The sequence below is a fragment of the Buteo buteo genome, chromosome 10, assembly GCF_964188355.1.
Source record: "Buteo buteo chromosome 10, bButBut1.hap1.1, whole genome shotgun sequence".
Lineage (NCBI taxonomy): Eukaryota > Metazoa > Chordata > Aves > Accipitriformes > Accipitridae > Buteo > Buteo buteo.
Window position 1 is genome coordinate 39,523,942 of NC_134180.1, and position 25,809 is coordinate 39,549,750.

The following is a 25,809-nucleotide window of genomic DNA, read 5'->3' on the forward strand; positions in this document are numbered from 1 at the left end:
CTATCATTAGGATGAGTTGCTAGCTCATGAGAAACAGCAGCTGACAGCACTGCCAAGATACAGAGATGGTTTCAGCTGGCTGCACTGACCGCTGATGTTATTGTTTCCTTCCCCATGCATCTGTTTTGCTCCTTTGTATTAACACAGCTACTGACCCGCAAGAAGGCTCCTGGAACTGCTTTGCCAAGTGAGAACTGCTCATCCACCATCACACCCCAACGCACCGCCCGGCAGCTGCTAGCAGCGGGTAGCACCACCATCACCCCAAATTCAGCCCTTCCCAACCACTCGTGACTTTACTTACACACACACCGGGTCTTCCACTTCTCCCAGCCGGCAGCGCAGGGTGAAGGGCAGCAAGGAGACATCCATAAGCACCGTCTCCCCTTCCTCAGCATGTGGGACCCGGGGCATGGCACCAGCCAACTAGGTAGGTCCTGACACCCCCCCTCCACCCCACAACCACCTTTCTTTTCTCCGTGACGCTTCCCTTCTCCCTCTCCAGCCCACTACCCAACCACCCCAACACAAGCCCCCAGCCCTTCTTCCCTCCTCCCCCACCTGCCCATGTTATTTCATTACCATCCATCCCTTCCACCCACCCACCTTGTCCCCCAGCCCGAGGTATAGCTGGGCCTCGCAGGGGGTGTGTGTGTGGGGGCCATGCCTCCCACCCCACAGCATCCCTCCCGGTGGGGATGTGCTCTACGGGCCCAACGCAACTCCCCTGGCTGGTGCCACTCCACGCACAGTGTCGCCAGAAAGAGGGACCAACCTGAGGAAGGTGTACCAAAAGGAGGGCGCACCCCAAGGACGGCGTCACCCTCCGACGGCTGCATCCCCAGCCAGGCGTGACCTCCCTCGCAGACAGGCGCATCCCAAGCAGGGGGCACCCCGAGGAGAGTGTCACCCTCAGGTGGGTGTCACCCCAAGAAGGTTGTCACCCTCAGGCACACGCTCTCCGCGGAGGGTACGACCTCCAAGCGGGTTCACCCCAAAGAAGGTGCACCACAAGGAGGGTTCAACCCAAGCAGGCTGCACCCCAAGGACCCTCACTCTTCGGCAGCTGTACCCCCCCCCTCAAGGCAGGCGTCACTCCAAGGAGGGTGCCACCAGCCATCAGATGTCCCCCCCTGACAGCTGCCATCCCAAACCAGGTACACCATCAGGAGGGTGCACCCCAAGGAGCCTGTCACCCTGAGGAGAGCGTCACCCCAAGGACTCTGTCACCCCCACACAGGCACACCCCAAGGAGCCTGTAACCCTGAGGGAAAAATCACCCCAAGGAGTCCGTCACCCCCACGCAGGTGCACCCCAACGAGGTGTAACCCCCCCCACACACCCCCTCCCCACACAGAAACCCCCCCCCCATCCCTCGGCACCGGCGGCGGGCTCTCCCCTCCCCGCCCCCGCGGCCGCAGCAGCCCGCCCGGCCGACGTTTCCCGCCCCGCCGCTGCCGCCTCAGCCTCTCTCTCTCCCCTCTCCTCTCCTCTCTCTCTCTCTCTCTCCCGCCGAGCCGAGCCGAGCCGAGCCGAGCCGAGCCGAGCCGAGCCGAGCCGGGCCGGCCCTGTGCATTGTGGTCCGTCGGCGGGGGGCGAATATGGCCGAGAAGCAGAAGCACGACGGGCGGGTGAAGATCGGTCACTACGTGCTGGGAGACACGCTGGGGGTCGGCACCTTCGGCAAAGTCAAGAGCTGAGTACCGCGATCGCGGAGAGAGGGGGCCGGGCTCACCGGGCTGCGTCCCCCCCCACACACACACACACCTCCCCGCTCCCCGCCTCGGCTCCCTCCCGTTAACGCGGGCCTCGCTTCCCCTCAGCGGCTCCCCCGCGCAGCATCCCCGGGGAGCTCTGTGGGGAGGGGGGGGGGGGCGGACGGACGGAGCCCGGCGCCTCCCCGGTGGGCAGGGGCTGGGAGGGGGGGTGTCCCCTTCTCGGGGGGGAAAAGGGCCGGGGAGGGTCGCGGGCAGCCGGTGGGAGATGCGGAGCTCGGCCTTCGGGAGCGGGGCGGGGGGGTGGGGGTGCCGTTGCCCGCTGTAGCCCCCACCCAGCGCCGGCAGGACCCGCCAAAACTTTCCTCCCCGGCTCGGAGGAAGGTGAGGGCGGCAGAGCCGGCACTGACAGGCATCCTGCCCCTTCTGCGCCGAGGCTGCGGTCCCTGCTGCCCCTTCCTTTCCCCAGGGGCGAGAAGTGCTTGGCAGCGTGAGGAACCGGGAGCAAAAACGTGGTTTTTTGTTTGTTTTTTTTTTCCTGCTGCCCCTCTGTCCATCACCCTGGGGAGCCGAGCAGCCTCCCTGGGAAGCGGGTGCCGCGGGGCTGAGACCTGGAGCAAGGCAGGGATGGAGGGGTCGGGTCAGCCTTGGGCTAGCCGCTCCCTTGGGATTCATTCCGCTGTCATTCCCGCCAGAACGGTCGACTCGCATTTTCAAGGCACCGGCTTGTGAGATGTGCAAAGATTTGTGTTTCTTTTTCCTGTGAATTCTGCCATTATGGGCAAACTTCACCTTTGAATCAAGGTATAACAAAAAAAAAAAAAAGAACCCAACCGAAATTTATTGTCTAAGCAAAAAGGCTAGCTGTGATTCCTCGTTGGAAATGGGTTTAGCTCCAGCCAGGGGAGCAGCTCTGTCCCCCTGCCCCGCCGGGATGTTACCCACAGTGCTGCGGCTGGTCGAAGGGGTGATGTGCCCGCTCTCAGCGACTGGAGTTTTAAAATAAACCAAAATTGACAGCAGGGGAAAGAAACCACCGCAACCACTGGAGCTAAATCCACCTGTGACCATTAATCAGGCCCCTAAAAATATATTGCTGTGTTTAATCCCAAACCACAAATTTACTGACTAAAGAATTATCGGAATAAATACTTCTAACAGTAAGGACCATTTAAATCACTCATGTATACCAGCAGACCTCAAAAAGTGCTCCAAAGGCACTTTTTTTCTCGCGGACCAAATTAAGCCTGCCAACAATAGCCTTTTTTCCTTAACTACCTTTCAGGAGTAACTAGCACAAATACTCCTCACCCCACATATGACCCAACTTTGGTAAAAACTGCCAGTTTCCAAAGAAACATTTCAAATAACATAAAAGAGATTTCCTAGCTCAAAATCCTTTCTGGGTAAGTAGCACCCTTTATACATTTTTTTTTTCCTTAATATTTTTGATTACAACTGACAGGTGAAATTTGGACTTGAGATTAGAAACTGAGATGAAGAAACTAGATGTCCTATTTATACAGAATTATTGCATTTTAATCAAATGAGCTTTAGAAAAACCTGTATTCACCCTGGTTAGCAAGAAACATGAGAAAAGCAAAGAGATTTTTGTCTGATTGGTTCAAGCTTTGTATATGTTGTCTATAATAATTGCTTTTTCACTAAGAAGGCCGGTGCCATCGGTGACATTTCTTGTTGCTCATGTGTTTTCTTCAAGCTCTGCCTTGCACAAGACTTCTTTATAAGAGGCACTTTTTCCTGCCTCCCTCCTCAAGGTTAAGAAATCATAGATTACAATTGTTACGGTTTACAATTATTGAGGAAGTAAATAAATGGCAATGAGAGGAAGGATTTTGTGATGATGGGGTACTAACCAGAGCTTGAATTTGTGGCTGGAGCTGAATAGTCACTTTGAGCCATCAGAAACCAGAGATAAAGAAGGAAAAGTCCCTGCTGCCCTGTTGGGATGTTCATTCTGGCTCAGCACTGCCTGGGTCATCGGTGAACCAATCCTCCTAAAAATTAGCCAAATGCTGCAAGAGGTGGTTAGTTTTAAGCTCATTCAGTTCCTTGATCTTGTGTATAGAAAGGCCATAAAGGGCATGGAGGGGAGGAAATGGGTTGGCAGATGAGAGCAGGATTTTGGTGATAATACTGAAATTCCAGCTGGAAATGGTGATGAAAATACAGCATCTGTTAGAAGAGAAGAAGGTGGCAGGAGTTAATGTGGTGGGTGTGAATGTGGTGGATGGATAGGAGGTCTCATACCAAGGGTCAACATTACTACATAGAATTATGCCAAATACAGGGAGAGCCGGTAATCGTTATTTGCCCTGTCCTCCAGGCCAAAGATAAGATTAATTTGCAGAAAATACAACTGTGGAAATGATCTTGGATTTTGAGTTTAGTGAAGCAATGAAGGAAGGAGGTGGCATCTCCTCTGCTGGTGGTTGGTAAGAACAGATTAGGCAAATTGCCGCTGTGTTTGTCCTGGGCATATCCCACCCTGTGGGTCCCCGAAGAGCTCTCCTGTGACCACAGCCCTTGTGCAACGAGAGCTTAAATCAAAATCCAGTGGAGTAACACAAATATTTTTCCACGTGGTGCCACGCACAACGTCCCTGGTGGCCACTTGGTGGTTTCTTACCCACACTTGTTAGCCACCAAGGTGATCAATTTGTGGTCCATCAAGGACTGGCAGTGCTTGGGTTATGTTTATATTGGTTATGATGGCACCTCCGTGGGCTCGAGTCGGGGTCGGATCCCATTTCCCAGGTGCTGCTGAAGGACAAACCTTGCGTTGGAGGGAAGATAAACTAAAGGAGACTGAACAGATGAAGGAAAGGAAAAGGAAGGATGATATACCATACCAGCAAGTGGCACTGGGGCAGAATTAATACAGTGTTGCTAAATATATGCTTTGGATGGATTTCATTTTTAACTTTGGGCTAAGATAAGGGCTGGCACAGCTGACAGGAAAGGAGTTTTCTCGCCCCTCCATAAACTTTTACATTCCCCTGAAGCCTTTGCAAAAATGTTAACTGCTTGCGTTACCTGAGCTGCATCAAACACGCACCCAGAGGTAGGCTTCGTTGGTACCTGCTGTAAAAAAAACATGCTGTCGAGGGCTTTTAATGATTGTCGCAGCTTACTGTAGGATAAACAGTATTCCTCCTCATTTTTTCTCTTCTAAAAATAACTAAATTAGAAGGCTCTTCTTTCAGAAACTAATTCTGTTATATCTCTTCCCTTCTTCCCTTAATAGCATCTGATGCTGAAGGGTTCTCATGCCCAGATGGGCAAGCAGATGGGGTAGCAGCTAAGGACACTCACACCGTGTCCCATTTGGTGCCGTTTTTTGGAGTTTAGGGTCAGCGTTACCACCTAACCCTTACGGCTGTTATTTTTTTGTGGCAGAGTCTGCAATGCTGTTCCTCATCTCCGTGTCAAATCCATCTCCCCTGCTTACCCCAGCAGAGCCCTGGTTGCTGGTTTTAAGCTGCGGTGGAGCTTACCTGAGTACTTGTCACTGAAAGACAAGACATATGCTCAAATCCCCTTTCTAATGCTGCTGCCCAGCCCTCCCTCCTCCCCCTGGGCTTTTAATCCAGGGCGGTAGTGAGAGGGAAGGCGAAGGCTTCCTCACCACCAGCCGAGACCACCATTGCCCATCCTTGGGGCGAGGAGAGGACAAACCCGTTCAAGATGAGCCGCACGAGCATCCCCTTCCATGCCTGTGGGAGGCATGGGACCTGGCACTGCTCCTCATCCTGGCGGCCGGATCATCCCACCAACGTGCTCCAGCACGTGGGGTCAGAGACATTGACTCCGTGAGCAGGGGGAAGGTTGTCCTTCCTGCCCCGTGGCAAAATTCCTGCATCTACAGGCTGCAGCCAGAGAGACCTGAAAGGCTTAAAAGTCTCCCAGCACACAGCAAATTATGTTCTCTCTTTGTCTCTATCTCTCAAGGCGTTCAAGTAGGCTTAACAAGCCGCTGGGGACTGAAACAATAATATCTCTGTATCTAATGCTTACTGTAAACAAAAGATGGATTACAAAATAGACTGTTTATTTTTAATTATTAATGTGTTTGAGCTAGCAAACCTTCACAGCGTTACACATTGTTTGTCATGGATGGAAAGGAGATGAACTATTCGGCAGTGGTATTAAAAACAATAATTATTCATTCCGGGCATGGCCTTTTTTTTTTTCCCCAAGCGTATAATAAAAATTTTTCAAAGCATATACTGGGATAAGGCCAGAAAGGGTTGTCTTGAAACAAAGGATGGCAGAAATCAGGGTTTTCTTCCTAGTTCAGCCATAAACCTCTTTACTTTGCTGTTCCTCAGTTTCCCAACTAATGGCTTAGCGTGTTATAATGCTTTAACGGAGCTGAGTGAATCAAGGGCAGCTTTCAAAGTACAGCTTCTTGTGCTCCCGGGAAAGAGAGAGCAGAGAGCTCGCAGTGCTGTAGCTGACCAAATCGAATGCTGCTGGTGAAAGATTTGATCTCAAAGACATCTGCTGAAGTTGTCTTACACCCCTCTGTCGTGCCTTCCCCAGCCTCGGTGTAACGCAGACCATGCATATACCATGACAACCTTGGCAAAGAGAGATCAGTGCCCTTTATAAGACTACTATTGGCACGACCTGGGGAGAATCTCTTGCAGCAAACAAAGAGGCTGTACCCTGGCCCCCTTGCAAGCCCCAGTAAAGCTTGAGCTTGCTTTTGTACCCCTTGCACACATGCTGCTTTGCAGACTCTTGCTCCCTGCCATGGGGCAGGCCCAGCACTGCCCTGCTCTCCTCTCCCCAGGGATGCACCAGGGAAAATGCCTCCTCGGACTATTTGCAGTGCTCTCCTTGCACTGCACAAGAGGAATTATCTGCTTCCTTCAGCCCTCGGCTAATCCCTAAATTGCATCTATACTGCAAAGCTTAGTTTATTTTCTTCTCATCTAGTAGTTTTAAGTATTGCAAGGAATAAAATGGACATGCAAAGTGGTGCTTTAATTTTCAAGGGCAGTAAAAAAGTGTTTTATTTTTAGGATGCTCTTATTGAGGCAAGAATCTCCGGCAGGTCTTATCTGGTGGCTAATAATAGTGACCTGGCGTGCCCCGAGCAGCGCCAGCACTGCCGCCCTGCCCTTCTCACGCTGTCTGCTTATGCCGTTTGCTTCTCATCAGCTCATTAGAGCCTCCAAAATTACAGAGTCTAATAATGTAATAACAAGGTTTGCTCATAATTATTAACTCCTTGCGCTCTGTGTTATTACTGGAAGGGTAACGTTCATAATTAGAGAGCACAAATATTTACTGTAAGCAGGTTTTCTGTGCAGTCTTTAGAAAGCCATCCATACGTCACCATTTTTAATATCACATTAGAAAATACTGAGAAGGGGTAGCTCGAGGCCAGGGAACCCTTTTAGATATAAATATCCAATTGACAGTTTTCAAGCAGTTTCTGCTGTTAACTTCAATGTAAGTCTTGCTTCCTTGGAGCTTTTTATTTTTTGTATAGTCTGTTTTTCGATAACAAATGGTTCAAATGCTGAATTAATTTCATGTTATTGTTAAGTTAGTGCAATTCCCCCATTGACAGTGGTGCTACTCCCAGTTTGTGGTTACTGTTTGTCCCTGTACACAGGAGATAAGCATCAGCACCTCAATGCACCAAGTGCATATTACAGAAGCCCATATTGAAGTTTGTGTCTTTTCTAAAACCAGAATTTGTTCTTGCAATACAGCAGTGTTCCTGCAGCTTGTCATCAAACCAAGAAGCACGCTTGAGAAAGTATAAATAGAAATTCATTTTAGTAATGCAAATCCTGCAGTCCTATTTTGGGCAGGGAAAATCCCTATGTCATTCTTTAAAAGAAGTGTGATGGTCTAGTTTTAAGACTGGGTTTATTAGGGATTTAATCAACCAGTGTGTTATGGTGGAGATTCTCCTCTGCCATTTAAATATATCTGTTCCTGATTGATCTAGCTTTTACATGCTATAAATCCTTGCAAATTAGTTTTGGGTATGACCTTCTCCAGTAACTCACTAAGTTTTATTTACTTGAGTGTTTTTTGCAGGTAAGTCCCCTCTCTTTCCTCTTCCATGACTCCACTGGGAAAACAATAAAGCGAAGAGACAAAAACTAAGTTTAAAATAGTTTACCCCCTCATCTTTTGGTTTTTTCCCTTCAAGAGTTGCTTTTTGCTTATAAATCAGTGTCCTAAATTGCTTGTATGAATCTTGCTACACTGCTTAGTGACTTTGCAATGCTCTCTTTCTAATAGTTGGCGAACACCAGCTGACAGGGCACAAAGTAGCAGTAAAAATACTCAACAGACAGAAAATACGCAGCCTGGATGTGGTTGGGAAGATCAAACGAGAAATTCAAAACCTTAAACTCTTCCGGCACCCTCATATTATCAAACTGTAAGTACCCTTTCTGCCACGTGTTCAGCTTACTCCTCCATCTGCAAAGACTTCACGTACACAGTTGACTTGGTTTCAGGAGATGGCTTAGAGCAGTGGAAAACATCAGCTATGTGGTCAAGTTTTTGCATGTTAGAGCCAAACGTTGCTTTTCGAGAGTCTCCCACTAACTTATGGGGGGACACAGCTGATGCTTTGAGAAATGATGGAAGATGTTTCTTCCATTGGGAGTCTGAGTTACTGTAACAGCCAACAGACCAATGTCCCTGCATCAAGTTTTGCTCAGCCAAACCTGTCCAAGCTGTCCTTTCTTCCATGCAGAGGCCATTATAAGGGGGCAGAGAGAAGGCCTGGTCTTTCCTGCATTGGGGTGCTATTAGGAGTTTTTGTGGTGACCCTTTTTAGGCTTCATAGCTCTAGACTTAAAGCTGCCGAGAATCGTGCCTGAGGAATTGCAGCACAGTCAGGCTCATAGAGCAAAGCCTTGGCCTGAAGTCAATAGGATTTATGTTTTAATGGCCTGATTATCCAGAGCTTAAAGGAACATTTTTTTTAATTTATTTTTCAGACATAAGTTTTCAAAGTTGCCACTCTGATGAACCTGAATTTAAGTTGTAAATCAGCACCTGCGCTTCAGCCTCTGGGATTCCTTCTCAATCCCCAGTTTGTGCAGCCAGTCCACATTAATGAGGCACTCGATAATATCTTTGGCATTTCTATAAAAGAAAGCTGTTGAATGGTAACTGCAAGGATAAGTTGACATTTAGGTCAGCCTTAAAACTGGCATGAGATATAGCAAATACCTGGGACTTAGAGGCAAGGGAAAACAAATTCTCTCTACAGTTAAATAACTAACCATGCAGCAACTGTTGACTTTAGAGTAACTTCACAGTTCCATGGATTTATTGGAGAACAGATTGGTATTATTTCACGAAAAAGCCAGCAAGAGTCCTCAGCTGTGTTTCCAGCATCCTGCAAGTTAAGGCCTGTTCACACATTTGTCAAAGTATTAAAGCCTAAAAATTAAACCCAGTTTTACAGTATCAGTGTCCTATGGTACATACTGCAGTCATGAAATACAATGATAAAAGAGGTGAGGAGGAGACCATGGTACATGAACTTCCCCTTTCAATAGCTTTTTACACGTATATAAAAGAAATAGTGGGACAATTAACAATAACTTAGATGTCTGTGTCCAAAGCAATTCAGAAAAATTAGGTTGATCCTATTGATCTATATGGGACTATCACCTGTTCACTTGCTGATCTCTGAAAATGGTTTGAAGTCTGTTTGTTTCAAATTACAACCCACAGAAATTCAGCTGTAAAAAAAAAAAGCAAACAAACAATGTATCTGAAATAAAACAGAGGGGGGTCTCAGCTGGTGCTGCTATAAATTCTTGTAGCTGCATTAACCTCAGCTTATCACTGGCGATTCATACCAGCTGGGACACTGAAATGCCTTTGCAGTGCTCAGGGATCATTTTGAATGAAAATGGAGAATAAAATTGTGAGTCAAGGGTGATAGTCCCGTCCCCCCCCCCCTTCTAGAATATAGAGGGATTTAATATTTGAAAAATAACTTTTTGGGGTGCTTGTCTTCATTTCTATACCTTTCCAAAAGAAGCTCCCACTAGTGTCTAGTGTTCTTTATCCTTGACATGAGGGAAACCAAATATACCCCCTCCCTGCCCCCAGCTAACGAAGCCTTCATTTCTAAAGCTGTTGTTGCAGAGCTCAGCCAAAATGGAAATTTGAAAGTCAGGACAGTCCTAAATGTGATAGGATTGTCTGGCAGAGATTTCAGAGGATTATTTAAAAGCTTGAAGGAAAACCGTAGGTCTGTGAAAGAGATCCTTTCATAGACAAGTGAAAGATTATACTTGAAATAAGAGATGGCTTTTCAGAAGTGGAAAGCAATTATAAATGTGAGATCCAAACAAATGCTTATTTTAAGGGTTGACGTGAAACTAATAATCTGTTTAAAAGCCTTTCCTTGTTCTTAATTATTTTTTTTCTAAATCCGCTTGTGTTTTTGAAGGTACCAGGTCATCAGCACGCCAACAGACTTCTTCATGGTCATGGAATACGTATCTGGCGGTGAATTATTTGATTACATCTGCAAGCACGGACGTGTAAGTGCCAGTACCGTGTCAGCCCAAACACTTGTGTGGGAAGAGGATGGTGTTTAGAAGCAAAACGACTGCTAAAGGGAATGCGGTTAAGGTTAAGGCCCAAAATAGAAGTTGCTTCACAGCAATCCCATCTGGACTGTCTCGTACCCGACTCGCACAAAAGTTGCGTGCAATTTTTTACACCGTTCTCTGATGTATTTCAATACGCAAACCAAAATATCCAAGGTAACGTGTTGCTTAGTGCAAATATTTGGAAAACTGGCATGTTTTTATAATTATTAGCTATGGATTGCCTGTCAAAACCCCCACGGTTCAGCAGCAGATTTACGGCATTGGAGGGGAAGACCGCTTGGTGTGGTCTCCATCCCAGTCATTCACCTCCCCCAGACTCCCCCTTGGCTCCATGTCAGGTTTTTTGAAGACTTTTTAAGGATGTGGCTTATCTGAACAACATTTTCAAATGCCACTAATCCTGCTGGGTATAAATCACCTGACGCGTAGGTTGAGCCTATGAAATGTGATGTTATGGTTACCAAGAAAATCACTAGTGTCTGCCCTGTGGACATCCTCGTAGGCAGGGAGCAATCACAGGGCAAGGAGATAAAAATGGGCTGAAGTGGACATCCAGAATAAGGCTTCAGGTGAAAGATCAGCCCATCATAGGTTTTCTCTCCATACTGCAAGAATCAATACATTTACAATAAATTGGTTTAGCTTAGTGCACTGATCAATGGAGCTGACTCCATTTACTTTTCTATGTACCGTTCTGATTTCCAGCACATTTTACCCATCTGGATCTTTTCAGTGACTGATTTGGATCCTTTCTGAACTCTTGTATTCAGAAACTAAAATTTTCACGAAGAGAGTCTTTAGGAAGTCATCAGTAAAAATAATCAGTCTCCTCATCAGTTTAAATATCATTTCTCTAATATAACTCATACAACTTTATAGCTAATAGAGCTATATAGGTAATTAAAATCATCACAATATTCCACCTTTAGCGTTTTTTTCCAAAGCCATCTGTCCAGGAGGAATTGCTCCCTGCAGCATCCTCTGCCGTGTTTCATCCAGCCTCGATCTGCATGTGCTGTATAGCACAACTGGTCCCCTTGGAACAGCAGGCCATTGCCTCATAGGTGCCACCAGTAAGTTATTCTTGATAGCTCAGCTAAATTTAGGTTTCTGATTTCATCTCTGGGCTATATCATTTGCAAACACTAGCACATTATAAAATGCAAGGGGGGCAATCTGCTTTATTTACTGCTTCTGGTCACAAGCACGCTGTGATTTTCTCTTTGCACCCTGGAACATTTTGGCTCCTTGCTAAATCAAACCTTCCCTTGCCAGCTCTGCACGCAGACCAACCTTCAGGACTATTTCCCCTTGTGTCCGTCCGTAGGTTGAAGAGGCAGAAGCTCGACGCCTTTTCCAGCAGATTCTCTCCGCGGTGGATTACTGCCACAGACACATGGTTGTCCACCGAGACCTGAAACCAGAGAACGTGCTGCTGGACGCACACATGAATGCAAAGATAGCCGATTTTGGTATGTGACCCCAGCAGCATTCCAGAAATGCAGCCAGCTCCGAGGTGCTTGCTGGAGCGTGTCCGTGTAGCACGCCTTACAAAACCCAGAGCCTGTTTTCCTAACCACTAGCAGTTGCTGTACCTGAAAAGCCCACAGTTATAAACACCGGCCTTTTTGCAAAAGCAGGGATTACTTATTGTACGCTGCTTCTCTACTGGCATTAAGAATGGAGCAGCAAAGTAATTTGCAAATCTTTGCTATGTTTTAATATAATCACCTAATATAAAGATTTAGCTAATATATGTTTAAGACAGACTCGGTGCAGTTAACTCCAGGGTGAGTTGGCTGTGTGTATTTATTTTCATGTGTGTTCTCCGTATGTTTGACCATGTGCTGTTGGCCTCACTTCATTTTACAAATGAGCAGTAACAGGAGTCTTTAAGTGCCATTACCGATGGAAATAGCTGGGCTACCAGCTCAGTCCTGGTAAGGCCTTTCTAGCAACGATAAATCCTTTTGAAGATCTACTAATTTCACATCCCCACACAGTTCCCGTATAAAATAAGTGCTCTGACATGAATTATGTCTCTTTTCCTCTGTGCTCTGGGATTTGCAACTTAGAGAAGCAAAATTAGCCTGGAGTGAATATTCCCCGGATGTGAAAATAACTGTAACAACAACAACAATGATAATAATGATAATAATAACTATTATTATTATTATTACTATTATTATTATTATTATTTGTAAATCAGCTCAAAGGAATCTATCTAAATTATGTCAACAGTTCCCCTCCAAATTTCCCCCTCCACTTGCTATACTTCTCCTCCTCTGTGCGACGTGGAGTCTTCTGTGGCTGGACCTTCACATCAAACATCAATATGTAGTAAACATCTTGTTTTTAGGATTGTCCAACATGATGTCAGATGGCGAATTTCTACGCACCAGCTGTGGTTCCCCAAATTATGCAGCCCCTGAAGTCATCTCAGGAAGGTAGGACATTCCACTTTTAATCAAAGCCTATGTGAGCACATCGTCTTTAAATTTGTTCTTGGGATTGGAAGCAGCTTTGCACATCTAGTAAAAGCAGCTGAATCCTTCCAGCCTGTATTTTATGTTTGGTTGAATCTACTGGCAAAATTCTGAAAGTTTTCTTGGTTATAACATTTCTCAATAGCTGTAATAGCAAACCATGTTGCTAAAGATGTTTACTTTGGAGGAATTATTAACAGCAGATGTTGACTGTTTATATTGCTAATTAAAGAGGGTGAAAATTACTCTTTGGACGCAAATACTGAGGTTTCAGCTGGAAAGGCTTTTCCAGGCCACTCCCTTCTCTCCTGCCCACCTATAATGTAAAACACAGTGTTAATGAGTAAAACTATTCACTGACAGAAGAATCAGGAAGATCTTTAATCGCTTCCCTACACTGTTGAACTCTTATATTGAAAATACTTGTCTTCTGGTTCCTTAAGCTAGGGGTTTTGTTCGTGACAGTAGGTTCAACCATCATAACTTTGTTTTGAATTGATGAACTGACAAACCTCCAGTGTAGTTGCATCTCTCAGCATGCAACATCTGTACAACACATGGCATGTTGAACACACTCTGCAAGGTTGAATTGGACTTTACCATGTTGATACAGAGAGGTGTTACCTCCCATATTTTACTGTCAGGAACCTAAGTTACATAGAATGTACTTATTTCCCTAACTCTTTCTATAATAGCATAGCAAGGCTTGCAATTACAGATTTTCAAGTTTTCAGTCCTCTGTATGGTCCTTCAAACTGCCCATCTCATTATCTGCCCCATGTTTTTGAATCACCCTTTGCATGAGCATTAGTCTTCCTAATCCAGCATATTTTTGCCTACAACATTTTGTTCAAAGTGTGTTTGCTGTGATTATGATTATTTTATCCCTGTTTACACCAGTGCAAGTGTTGGCAGAGTATCCTAGGAATTAGACCAGCATCCAAAAACCCTGTTGTGACTACAGCTCTACATGTGAAAACAAGTAAATCCTCATTGTCAAGAGGGGGACAAAGCCAGAAACTCTACTGTCGTTCCAAACAAGTATTAATATTATTTCCATGTCCTTTTCAGTGAAGGCTGGATGCACATTTTTTTCAGTTTGTATAGGAGACAAAGCACATGGCAGGTTAACAAGAAGGCTTTAGTCCCTGTATGCAGAGCCTGATTGTTCCAAGAGTACAGGCAATACAGCTTATTAACAACAGAAGTAAGAAAGAAAAACAAAATCAAGCCTACATGTTGCACTTTTTCACTGGCTACAGCTGCAGCCCTCCCGCCTCAGTACTGCTTACAGTATCAGCGAGGCTTGAGTTTTTACCCCTGATTAATATGCCAAGCTGGCCTCTTCTCAAAGCTATAGCAGCATATGAGACCTGCATTTGTGGGGGAGAGGCATGATGTGCTGTTCCTGCAGCGGGATGAATACCTTCCCAGTGGGTGTGCGGAGCTGGGGTGAGCCGGTTCCTGGTTGTGGGTAGAACACAAAAGCAGCAGAGCGTGCCAGCTCAAGTTTCAGAGTCATAAAAGTGCATCTCATTTGGGCTTCAAAGTCCAATCAACAGTTCAAGCAATGCCGTTATCAGCAAAAGAATCAGGCTTCCTATCTGTTGGAATTGGGCATGGAGGCAAGACCAAGGGGACATCTAGCTAATTATCTGCATTTCCAAAATGACTTTGCTGCTGTCCCTGGCCTCAGCAGGGAAAGTCTCACCCTTGCACAAGCAGAGCCGGTGTTTTGGTGGTGGTCAGAGAATGGCTGCATGCATGACCGGCGCTTTTTGGACACCGGCATGTCTGCAGTGCTGCTTTTCGGGAGGAGCAAGTGCAGGATGCTGAGGTTTCATGCAGAAACTCCTGTATTTCCATTTCAATCTCTGTATTTTGGTAGGGTTTTACAGTCCAAGGGTAAGCACTGCCTCCCAAAATCTCTGAGGAAGCATCAGTTGTAGCAAAAAGAGATAAACAAATCAAGCAAGCAAGCAGCAGCAGCAAACCCCTTATATTTGGGGTGTCCCGACTCGGTGATGCCAGGGAGCACATTAGCAGCTTGTCGGAAGTGGGAGCGCTTGCATACCAGCACACAAACTTCAACCGAAAATAAACACTTGGAGATAGAGTATCTGCTGCCGTTTAACCTGCCTCGCTGAACGAACAGAAGTTGCTGGCTGAGCCCTTGGGGCGAAGGAGCAAACAGCTTGGCAGACCTCTTGGAAATGTGGGGTTTGGCTTTTTGGAGGGTTTGGCGGAGGCAGGGATGTACATGGCCATCCGGAGGAGAGTGGGCAGCCAGCACCAGCTCTGCCATGTCATCTCCTCTCGCCCCTGAGTGATTTTGGCTTCGGCAGGTTTGCTTGGGGGCACCCGCGTGAGCAGCCCTGGGGTGGGCTGCAGCTCCGGCCCCGGTGGAGCTGGCAGCGCGTCCCCAGCTCACCCAGTGGGTCCTGCACCCCAACTAAGGAGAGGAGGACTCGGGAGTGACACCTTTCTCCTTCCCTTGCCTTCACGCAGGCTGTACGCTGGCCCGGAGGTGGACATCTGGAGCTGCGGCGTTATCCTTTACGCCCTTCTCTGCGGCACTCTGCCTTTCGACGACGAGCATGTCCCCACCCTCTTCAAGAAGATCCGTGGAGGTGTGTTTTACATCCCCGAATACCTCAACCGCTCTGTTGCCACTCTCCTTATGCACATGCTGCAGGTTGACCCCCTCAAGCGAGCAACCATCAAGGACATCAGGTCAGCCCAGGTGGGATGGGGTGGGCTGGCTGGGTTCGGGGGGCTCTGGCATGTCGGTGGTAGAGGGTGGTGGCTGTCCTGGGGGTCACCTGCTGGCAGGTGGGCAGGGTGGTTTACAGGAGTAGTCAGATAATCCAGCTGGGTTTTGTCCCAAGTGATTCAAGGAGCACTCCTGCACCCTTCTGTGCTGATGGAGAGGTGGGTGCTGCTGGCTGGCAGTGGGTGATGATGAACAAGGGTGATGATTTTATATATATTTTATGTATATATATAAAAAATGCTGGTTTATTGCATTATAAAATAGCCTCAAAAATCTCTTAATAGCGCTTAGCAAAACCAGCTATATCATGCAATAATCCTAAGAACTTAATATCCACCAGCCATTTTTCATTACTTTATTTCAAGACCACCTCCCTCCAGGTACCAGTTCAGAATAAGAGGGTAATCATTGTACTTAGTGTCTATCCAATAAAAAAGGAGGAGAAACACAGGAATTACTAACTCAATCCGTAAATATTGGATATAGTTTAAAATGTGAGCAAATGGTTCATCTTTAAATGCAGTGTAGTTCTCTTGTCTAGTCAATGAGTGCAGTGCCCATGAACCTTTTATCTGCATGCATCACTCTGGAAATTCAAGGTAAAGGGAACAATTGGGCTCTTCAGCAGTTATTTGTGCCTGCAGAGATCATTAAAAGTTCATGGCTGGTAGTAGGACTTCAAAATTCTCACAATCTATCATCTGAGCCATTTTAGAAACATTTTGTAAAACTGGAGCCTGATACGTGTTTTATGAAATTTATAATAATCATTACATCTAGCTGGTGTGCTAAGCATATACATAAATGTAACTAGGACTTTCAGTTCTCAAGTTTTTAATGCATTTGCAATGGATGGCCCTTCAAGTAAAACCAAGTAAAATGCCTTTTTTATTTTATAATTCCTTAAGACTAGAGGATTTAATTACATATTAGAGGAGTTGATATGTAGAACCTATAGATGAGGCTCTCTATGGCATTTAGCCACTTAATTATCATTGACTTCATTGTAAATGGGTGGGAATCAGGCACCTGGATAGCTTTGATGCTCTGTATCTCTATCAGACCCATAATAATCAAAAAGCACGAGCATCTCATAAGTGCCGAGGTCTTACTTCAAAGCCAAGTGAGCAAGCAGCCGTGCTTGGAAAGTGTCATCGCTCTTGCAGTACTGGGGGGATCGTGCAGGGCTGGGTTGAGCTCCCCAATCTGCAGCTGAGGCTGAGTCTTAGCTAGAGCAAGCGGAGGACTGGTGGCAGTGGTTGCCCCAGCTTGCCTTGGACAGAGCTCACGGTGGCTCCTCTCCGCCTTTCCCCAGGGAACACGAGTGGTTTAAGGAGGAGCTGCCCAGTTACCTGTTTCCAGAGGACCCTTCATACGATGCCACCGTCATCGATGACGACGCGGTTCGGGAAGTTTGTGAAAAGTTTGAATGCACGGAGTCGGAGGTGATGAACAGCCTGTACAGTGGTGACCCTCAGGACCAGCTGGCAGTGGCTTACCACCTCGTCATCGACAACCGGAGGATCATGAACCAAGCCAGCGAGTTCTACCTCGCCTCCAGCCCCCCCACCGGCTCCTTCATGGACGACAGCGCCATGCACATCCCTCCCGGGGTGAAGCCGCACCCCGAGCGGATGCCACCACTGATAGCGGACAGTCCCAAAGCGCGATGTCCTTTGGATGCCCTCAACACCACGAAGCCAAAACCCCTGACTGTCAAAAAGGCCAAGTGGCACCTGGGAATCCGCAGCCAGAGCAAACCCTATGACATTATGGCCGAGGTGTACCGTGCTATGAAGCAGCTGGACTTCGAGTGGAAGGTAGGGAGTGCTGGTGCTTCGTAGTGGTTTTCAAAGGTCTTTTTCTCATGAGCTGAATTGCTCAGGGAGGTTAATAAGTATGGTTACAGCCTCACCTGTGTCCAAATAAATGCCTGCACCTTGCCATTATCCCTGTTATTTCTCGTTAATACAAACATGCTGAATTAAGATGCTAGCTGTGGTTCAATATCTGTGGTGTTTATTTGTAGCGTGAAATAAGAGTTTTCTTTCTGAATTCTCTAAGCCTCTGTACTGGAAAGATGATTCTGCCTCATTTAGCTGCGGGGATAAGAGGAGCTGGTCACATTCCTAATTTTAGTGGCTAATTCCTTGCGAAGTCATCTCGAGTGCTCCTGAGCAAAGTAACTCTCATTATTTCTGCTTGGGTCCTAGCAGTCATGTGTGCTGAAATGGCACGATATGCTGCTTAAAAGATGCACAGATAAGGGGCGAGGGGGCATTGGGGACCAGAGTTTGGACGTTGACGTGGTGGAATTTTCCTTGATGCAGAGACAGAGTGGTGCTCACGGACCAGATGTGCTTTCAGACACTTGCTGCTTCCCCGGTTTAGGGCTCAGCTTGTCGAAACTTGATTTAAACCCAGATGACGATTTTAGTTGGCAGTACTCACTTCTGATATTTCTTCAGAGCTGTACAGCATTTAGTCACAATCTTTTTCAGAGACCAATTAATAAATCCCTAAGTTAGCCCTTAATATTTTCTGCTGAGCCTTATTCCCTAAATATTGGTGCAGTCACTGACTTGAGCTCTCCTGACTCATGGCCTTTCACAGCAGCCTTGTGCGGTCATTGGGAGCAAGGTAAAGAGAATTTCAGCCCAGATCTTCATCACCAGAGGAGATACCCTCCTTGCTCCAGGTCCCAAGGGCTGTACAGTGTGAAGGTCACTGTGCCGCTTCTTCAAAGCCTCCTATCTCCTCCTTATTTTTGATAATATTGCGTATTTAAAGCCAAGTAGCACCCCAAAACCTGATTTCACTGCACCAGCCAGGAGATGGACCGTCTCCAGATGCATATGCCTACACCAGCCAGACATTTTTTAGCTGCATGGTTTTACAGAGAGCGAACAAACCTGATGTATTTCTGGTACAGCTTCACAAACCAAGTCAGCCCAATGTCTTCATGTAGGCGGTGGAGCTTATTTTGTATGAGGAGGTTTCACAATAGTCTTTCCCACCCTAAGAATAACTTCAGATGTGACTCTTCATCAAAATAACTTTCCCATCCATGTAACTGCTTCGTAAATATAGCACAGGGAAAAGATCTCATTGCAAACGAGATGCAGCAGATTGTGGGGTGGGAAGCGGCAAGAGAAAATACACAGCTCAAGGCTGATTCACGAACACTGAATTTAGCTGTGCTGATGGGAGAGGTTACTCTCCCCAGCTGCCCAGGTTTCACAGGCATGGACCTCGTACATAGGTCCACGAGTGGCCTTTTTGGCTCATATGGCCATTGCTGCTGGTGAGGGAGGAGCAAACATCAGTTTAGTGCCTGGCAGACAGGCTGCAGCAGCTTCGTCTGCCAGCAGCTGGTGAATCAGAGCCCTAAGTATCATCTTTAAAGATAGGAAGAAATAGGATATGAAGCCATTTGCTTAATTTTATAGGCATTGTTCTTTCTAGAAACTGTGTTTTTCTCAGAAGATGTCTTGTTAATATTTAGAAAAAAATAAGGAAAGAACTGTTCTTCTTGCTACCTTGAATCTTATTCCTGAAAACAAGTTTCCTGTTGCAGGTAGTGAACTCCTACCATCTCAGAGTGCGCCGTAAGAACCCAGTGACGGGCAATTACGTGAAGATGAGCCTGCAGCTCTACCAGGTTGACAACCGCAGCTATCTCTTGGACTTCAAAAGCATCGATGGTAAGCAGGAAATGGTGCAACACGAGATGTAAAACACATAAAATGGCAAGTTTGGAGGTTTAAAAAAATTTTAAAATCATTCTTTGCATTTCAAAATGCTTATGGCAGCTGTTTCAAGTCAGCAGAAGACCTTTTGATCCATTTGTCTCCACTACTGTTACTAGTTCCTTACCAAACATGCATTGTGGATGCCAAACTAATGCCACTTTTTCTTTTTTTTTAATATGCAAGACGACGTGATGGAGCAGAGGTCTGGCTCGTCCACACCGCAGCGCTCCTGCTCTGCTGCCGGCTTGCACCGGCCAAGGCTGAGCATCGATGCCGCCGCGGCCACCGAGTGCCAGTCGCTGATGGGCTCTCTCAGCGGCTCCTTCGTCGGCAGCATCCCCTCGGTGGCACCGCGCCTGGGGAGCCACACCATGGACTTCTTCGAGATGTGCGCCAGCCTGATCATGGCCCTGGCTCGCTGACGGGCTTCTCCAAGGCACCAGTCCCTCCACACACGGTATTGCACTGTGAGGATCTGGTCCAACTTGTCCGTTCCTTGTTTATGCTCCTTTGTTCCTCCTCCTCCGCCCCTCACCGCTCCATAGCCTGCGACACAGAGCCGATTCCAGACCCAAAACATACTCCCCTCTAACAAGGCACTAAGGAAATTAAGAATAACTTCATTTCACTCATTATACCATGGTGAAATGTATCCAATACCCCTTTTTCCCTAGTGAACCAAATGGGAAATGTTGGCATGGCTGTAAAGTAGGAAATGTATCGTTGAGTTTTTGGAAAATGCCTTCCCCTTGGTTCATCCCGAGTTAACGGAGCCACGGCCAAGCTTTCTGCGATGTAGGTAGCGTGCAGTGAGGTTGATGTTGCATCCCCTTTGCTGTGCAGAGCAGGGGCGGGATGGGCTGAGCCAGGTCAGAGGGGTCGATCAGGAGCTACGGAAATCAGAGTGGAGGGGTAATGAAGTAGCTCTACAGCATCTGCACCCGGGTGCCAGCAGGGCTGCTGGCCTCTCGGAACACTTCCCTCCTAAAACTAGCAGCTGCTTAGACGCTTCTGCACTAGTGCAATATGCTATCCCTCCCCTCTGTTTTTTTTTTCCCTTGCTAAAGATGGGGAGGGAAGGTGGGATGTGCAAAGGTTCTGTTGCAAACGTGCTGTGGGAAAGCCTCCACATGTCAAGTCTTTGCAGAGGAGCGTCCCATAAGGTGCTTTATTTCCTCCTCCCGAGAGCCCCGGACGGCACTGATCTGCTCACCACATTCAAAGGTGAAGGCTGCTTGCCTTTTTTTCCAGCCCTTAATCGTCGCCCCCTCCTCCAACCCTCTCACCCTCCCCTGCCGCACCGCCAGCTCCAGGGGCCGAATCCCAAGCAGGATTCCGATGAGCCACCGACGGAGGGCAGGATGCCGATGAGGCCCCCGAAAACCTGGCGCTTTGCCCACACTTCACCCAAGGGTGGGAATCATCACTGCCGGGCGAGAGCCAGCAGCATCGCACAGCTCCGAAGCTTTTACCTCTCACCTTTCCCGTAGGAATCCTTCTTCACCTGTTGTAACCACTCTAAAATCGCTGCCAAAATCTGCCTTCCCCACTTGCAGCTTCGCGCTGCCGGAGACTCGCTTTTCATGCCGAAGGGCTCTCCTGTCCCGCTGCTGCTCACCGGACTGTGACCTTCACCACTCCGCTGATAAGGCAGGGATATCTGAATTCAGAGTTTTACTGTTTCTTTACTACTGGCTATCTGAAGGACAGGATTTTATTTTTAAAGACAAACTACGGGGATTTTTAAGGTTAAATTCTCGTTATTCAAGGGTGAACTCTAATGCATGTGTGACTTCTTTGTTTAAAAGAATTATTATTTTTTATTACATAGGTTTAATCTAATGGGCAGCATTGGCATCTGCTTGGCTTTGCTATGGTATTTAATTCCATTTACTTGATTGCAAAGGAACGTAATAGTCTAATTAGTCGAGGAACAAATGCTTTATCTTTATGAAAACCTCACCAAAAAAATTCTGGGTGGGTTTTTTGGCTTGGTTTTTGTTGTTTTGTTTTAAGAAACAAAGCAAAGGAGAGCTTTTGCCGGTCCCAGGTATGCAGTCATTCAACTTTAAAAAAAATTTAATCCATCTTTTTGATAGCTTCTTATGACCCAACAAAGTTTTTTGCAAGGTTTTTTTGTACAGTTGCACTTTAATTTATACTTTCTGCAAGTTTCTATGAGAAACAAGGAAGAGACCGACACATTAAGCCTTTTGTACTAATCATTTTAGGTAATGAAGACAAATACGGGATATTTTTGCCATCTACTGGCAGTTAAATGGACATTTTCAGCTTGAAGTCCCTTTTTTTAAAAAACACAAAATTGCCTTACTTTTGTTACAGATTACGCTTGGATGCTCACTAACATGACTTTACAGTTCCAATTTTTCCAGAAGCCGCACAAAGTAGAAAGCTTCCAAAAAAATTTTTAAAAAGTTTTGCTGTTAAGTTCTCGTATGCTAAATCCAACACAGCAGTGGCTGGATTATAAACCTGGCAGCAGAACAATTTTGTTTTTAAAAGAAATACTGGAAAGATTTGTAGTACTCCTAGGTTTTGTAACGAGCTTTTTATTATATTATCATTATTAAATAAATACTCTGGGGTGGAAGATGGCTTTGGTACTGTGCCTGGTGGCTATCAGATGATGCATGTCTCCAGTGCTGTGGTGTAAGCGGGTCCTACCTGGCGAGGATGGAGAATCCAGACTCCTGCATGCAAAAAAAACCACCCCAGAGCCAAAGCTGAGCAGCACCCAGCTCTTTAGCAGCTTTTGGATCACTGCTGAGACACGAGCAAATGCTGAGCAAACACCCCCAAATGGGTTTGGGTGCTGGAGATAAGCCCCTTTGGAAAGGAGCAGGAGAGGGCGGCTGGACGGCCGTAGGGACAGACATTCATTTCCATCCAGGAAACAGCTGCGAGTGTCTATACCCCCGCCGGGAAATGTATTTGAAATGTAAAAGGCTGTTTAAATCGTCACTCACAACTGAGCATCTTGCCAAGTCGCTTGTCCTGGAAACACCTGTAGCCCAGTCAATAAGGGGCTGGTGCGTTAGATATAATCTGCGGTTCAGAAGCAGGTAGATGTACAGATGTCTTGCCTTAAAATGACACTTGTCCTCTGGGATTTCCTACCCAGCAGAACTAATAGTACTAAGCAGCAGCAAAAGCCCTTGGGAGGAAATATGTGCTTCCTGGAGGCGGGTGGGATTTCTAGGTGGTAGAATAAGCCCTTGTGGCACTTGACATCTTATCGGACCCATGCAGACGTTTACTCATACATGGATCTGCAAAACCAGTCCTGCCTCGAAGGCTGTAAGAGTGGCTCAGTTTTCCATATGGAGAGACACAAAGAGACGAAGCAACTTCCTTGCTCGATGTCAGCAGAGGCAGTGGAGCAAGCAGGACTGATGGAAGTACCTCCGTGATGAACGCATCGGGTTAAACCGTCCATTACAGCCTTACCCAAATCCACGCTGCATTTTGAAATATTCTGAGAAGTTTCACTTCTTTTTTTTTTTTTTAAATTTATTTTACCTTCAGATAGGCTGTTTTCTGGTTCCCAGCTGCAAAGAAGCTGCTGACCTCCGGTTACGTTTTCCAGAGGAAAAGTTTTAACTTTTACACTGTTACACTGTGGCCAGGTTTTTTCAGTTATGCTGGTACATGCACAAGCATCAGGAAAAGCAGGGTAGACGTATTTGAACTACAGAAACTTGAATTACTCCAAGTGCAATTCTTCAGAAGCCACTGGACAGCTGTGCTTTGCAAGCTACAAACTCACCCAAACTTTGCTTCAGCCCAATGGGGAGAGAGAGACAAAATGCAAAGAGTATAGAGTTCGGATAGGCTCCAGCATTAACCTCCAGCTCCTGGATGAGTTAATTCAGAAATAGCTTGTACTGTACTAGTTGGCAAATATATATCTATGTATATATGATATATGTATACATATATATATATATTTTAAAAAAAAAGTAGGTAGCATCCCTGTCATTGGCCTCTCAGTTTTATTTGCCCAGCAGGATAGGTGTGTGCCCTGGACACCTGCCATTGCACACACTAATCCCAGCATGCAAGAGGACCTAGAGAAAGGGGATGATATTTTTACACCCTCTTCTAGGTAAAGCCCATGAGTAGCTTAGCTGACCCCATCGGACCTAGTGCAGCCTTGGCCGGGGAAGGGAGCAAAGGTGGCATCGGGAGCTGCGAGCATCCCTCCCCGGCCAAAGCCCTGGTGCCAACGGGGTTTGGGGCAGTTTTATCTTCAGGAGTCAGAGCTGAGCAGGTGAAGGCAGCGGGATTTTTTTTTTTTTTTTCTCTTAACGCGTCAGAAATGCATCTTCAGCGTGTGCGTCCAATTTAGCATTTCATAAGGTGTGAACAAGCACAGGGGTATATATAGGCAGTGTTGTAAAAAATGAAGCAACTGGTTAGTATCTGTTGTATATACATTTTTTCGGTGTGATTATTATGCCATTTGTATTGGAATAGATGAAGTTCAAACAAAATAACCATTCTGGCTAATCCTTTTCATTTTACTGCTCTTTACCATCAGTCATCTTCTGTGCACTCATACAGAAGGAAGAGAGACCTATACGCAGGACATGAATTTGTGCCTTCAACATAACATTAGGACTGCTGGAAGTCGCAGCTTTATTTCAGGAGGTGCACAAATCCCCCAGCTTATGCAGAATCCCACCGGTGAGACATGGCAGGCCGTGTTTCTAAATACTTGAAGTACCATTTGTTGTGCAATTATTTGGCTTCACCCTTTTATTAGCCGAGAGAAGAGGGAGAAGAAGAATTGCACATCCATCCCTTCAGATGAGCCAAAAAAATCCCTGCTCCAGCTCCTGCAGTATTTTACTGGAAAGTTTTAGGATCTGTTTTGTTTCAGGTGTGTGATGTACCTACTAGAGACACCATTCTTAAGGTCTTACTTTGGTATGGGCTTTCCATTTAGTGCTTTCCTTTGGCTTCCTTAGCCCTTTCCTTATATATTCCTTTTCATCATTCACTTATAGAAAACGCAACAGCTTCCTGTAATTCTGAATTTCCAGTCTGCCTCTTGGACATGGAGTTAATAATTCATTCAGAGGTACCTCATTCCCATGCCTGAGAGATGAACCGGTTTTCAGAATTCCCACACTATACCTATTGACCAAACACTGACTTTTGCAGAGAGCAAACCTGCTATTACATGCATTCGGTGCACGTATCTGCTCGTTTTGATCATCAAAATTAGGCGAGTTGGATGGTAAATCAGAGCTCTATCTGCAAAGCATGAGTACACTTTTGGTGTTACAAAAAGTCCATTTTCAACAAAAGCCTTGAAATTCCTGCTGAAGCTGCCTTAATTTAAAAATCAAAGTTAATTTGTAAGATTCATCTCGCTGGTTTTTTTCAAGTTTTGAAATAGTTTATCCTCATCTCACAAAGCTGTGAAGTAGATACTGTAGACATGGTAATATTTATTCTTGTTGCTGAAAGCATGTTCATGTGTTCTGTATCATGTTATATTCACGTGTTTTGTACCTCAATGCATTTGTTTTTTTTTTCTTTTAGAGCACAAAGCAAAACTGAATCCCAGGATGACTGTAGTGTCCATGGCCCAGCATCTTTGGGCAGACAAACCTCAGCTCTATGAGAGAGATGAACCAGACTAGTCCACTGCAGTTTTTTGTTCGTACTATAAGGAGTATTTATGATTTATGATATTAGGTATTTATGAGGGTTTTTGGTTGAAATACCAAACTTTAAAAAGCTCTGAGTATAAGCATCCCTTCAAACATATAATTAACATGAAGCTCAGGAAAACACCCCGAGCTCTATAAATACTCCATCCTTCTTGGTATTTTCTATTTTGTCAGCTGATGGACTGGAGAAAGTTTTGGTTTCCAATTAATTGCTTTAGTACTTTCTGGGGCTAGCTGTTGTGGAAGGGTACTGAGCCTAGGTTCAGTTTTGTCCTTTGTGCAAGTAACTGTGCATTAGATAATCACAACAAAGCCTTTTACCTTCCATTTATGGTGTGGAAAGTGTTTCTCGGTGTATTGCACTGCATGTGATAGCTGTCTCCATGGTTGACATTTGCACTTTAATAAACTCAGAGATGAAAAGAGACAAAAGCAACAAATCCTTAAAACTTACTTATTGCACAGTCCTTTTTTGCCGGCTGGGGTTGGCTGGTAGAGTTTCCCTCTGGAGATGCTGCCGGCACACCCTGGCTGTGGGGCCACAGATTCCCCCAGGGCTTGGGGAGGGGCAAAGGGGCAGGGAGGGGAATTAGAATATATACATGAATAACATAAACAGCTTCCCCAACCCAAAACACATGCCAGGAGCCAGGCCCAAAGTTTTTCTTCTGTATTAACATGCATCCAGCAGAGCTGGTGGACCTGTGCTGACTCAGATCTCGACTCCTTAAGCAAAAGCATG

At 46.1% G+C, this 25,809-nt stretch overlaps 1 protein-coding gene across 9 annotated transcripts; it reads left to right on the top strand.

Annotated features, from left to right (window-relative positions):
• Window positions 1-306: 306 nt before the first annotated feature.
• Window positions 307-24,950, top strand: PRKAA2 (protein kinase AMP-activated catalytic subunit alpha 2). 9 transcript variants are annotated; one of them, XM_075037186.1, is made up of 12 exons: window positions 312-430; window positions 753-916; window positions 1,158-1,670; window positions 2,411-2,519; window positions 8,007-8,148; window positions 10,189-10,282; window positions 11,682-11,826; window positions 12,714-12,801; window positions 15,349-15,573; window positions 16,929-17,433; window positions 19,191-19,317; window positions 19,549-24,950. In XM_075037186.1, the coding sequence occupies exons 3-12, from the start codon at window positions 1,602-1,604 to the stop codon at window positions 19,785-19,787; spliced, it is 1,743 nt and encodes a 580-aa protein (XP_074893287.1). In that variant the 5' UTR covers window positions 312-430; window positions 753-916; window positions 1,158-1,601; the 3' UTR covers window positions 19,788-24,950. The 9 variants fall into 9 exon arrangements, with proteins under 9 accessions (XP_074893290.1, XP_074893287.1, XP_074893291.1 ...); XM_075037189.1 differs by lacking the exon at window positions 753-916 and having other exon boundaries at window positions 307-430; XM_075037190.1 differs by lacking the exon at window positions 2,411-2,519 and having other exon boundaries at window positions 1,158-1,695.
• The last annotated feature ends 859 nt before the right edge of the window (window positions 24,951-25,809 follow it).

What these genes read in the sequence shown, in the direction of transcription:
- PRKAA2 (XM_075037189.1), top strand. Translation starts at nt 1,602, where the DNA reads ATGGCCGAGAAGCAGAAGCACGACGGGCGGGTGAAGATCGGTCACTAC. An exon ending in GCAACCATCAAGGACATCAG is followed by an intron (nt 15,574 to 16,928) that starts GTCAGCCCAGGT and finishes GCCTTTCCCCAG; the next exon opens with GGAACACGAGTGGTTTAAGG. An exon ending in AGCTGGACTTCGAGTGGAAG is followed by an intron (nt 17,434 to 19,190) that starts GTAGGGAGTGCT and finishes TTCCTGTTGCAG; the next exon opens with GTAGTGAACTCCTACCATCT.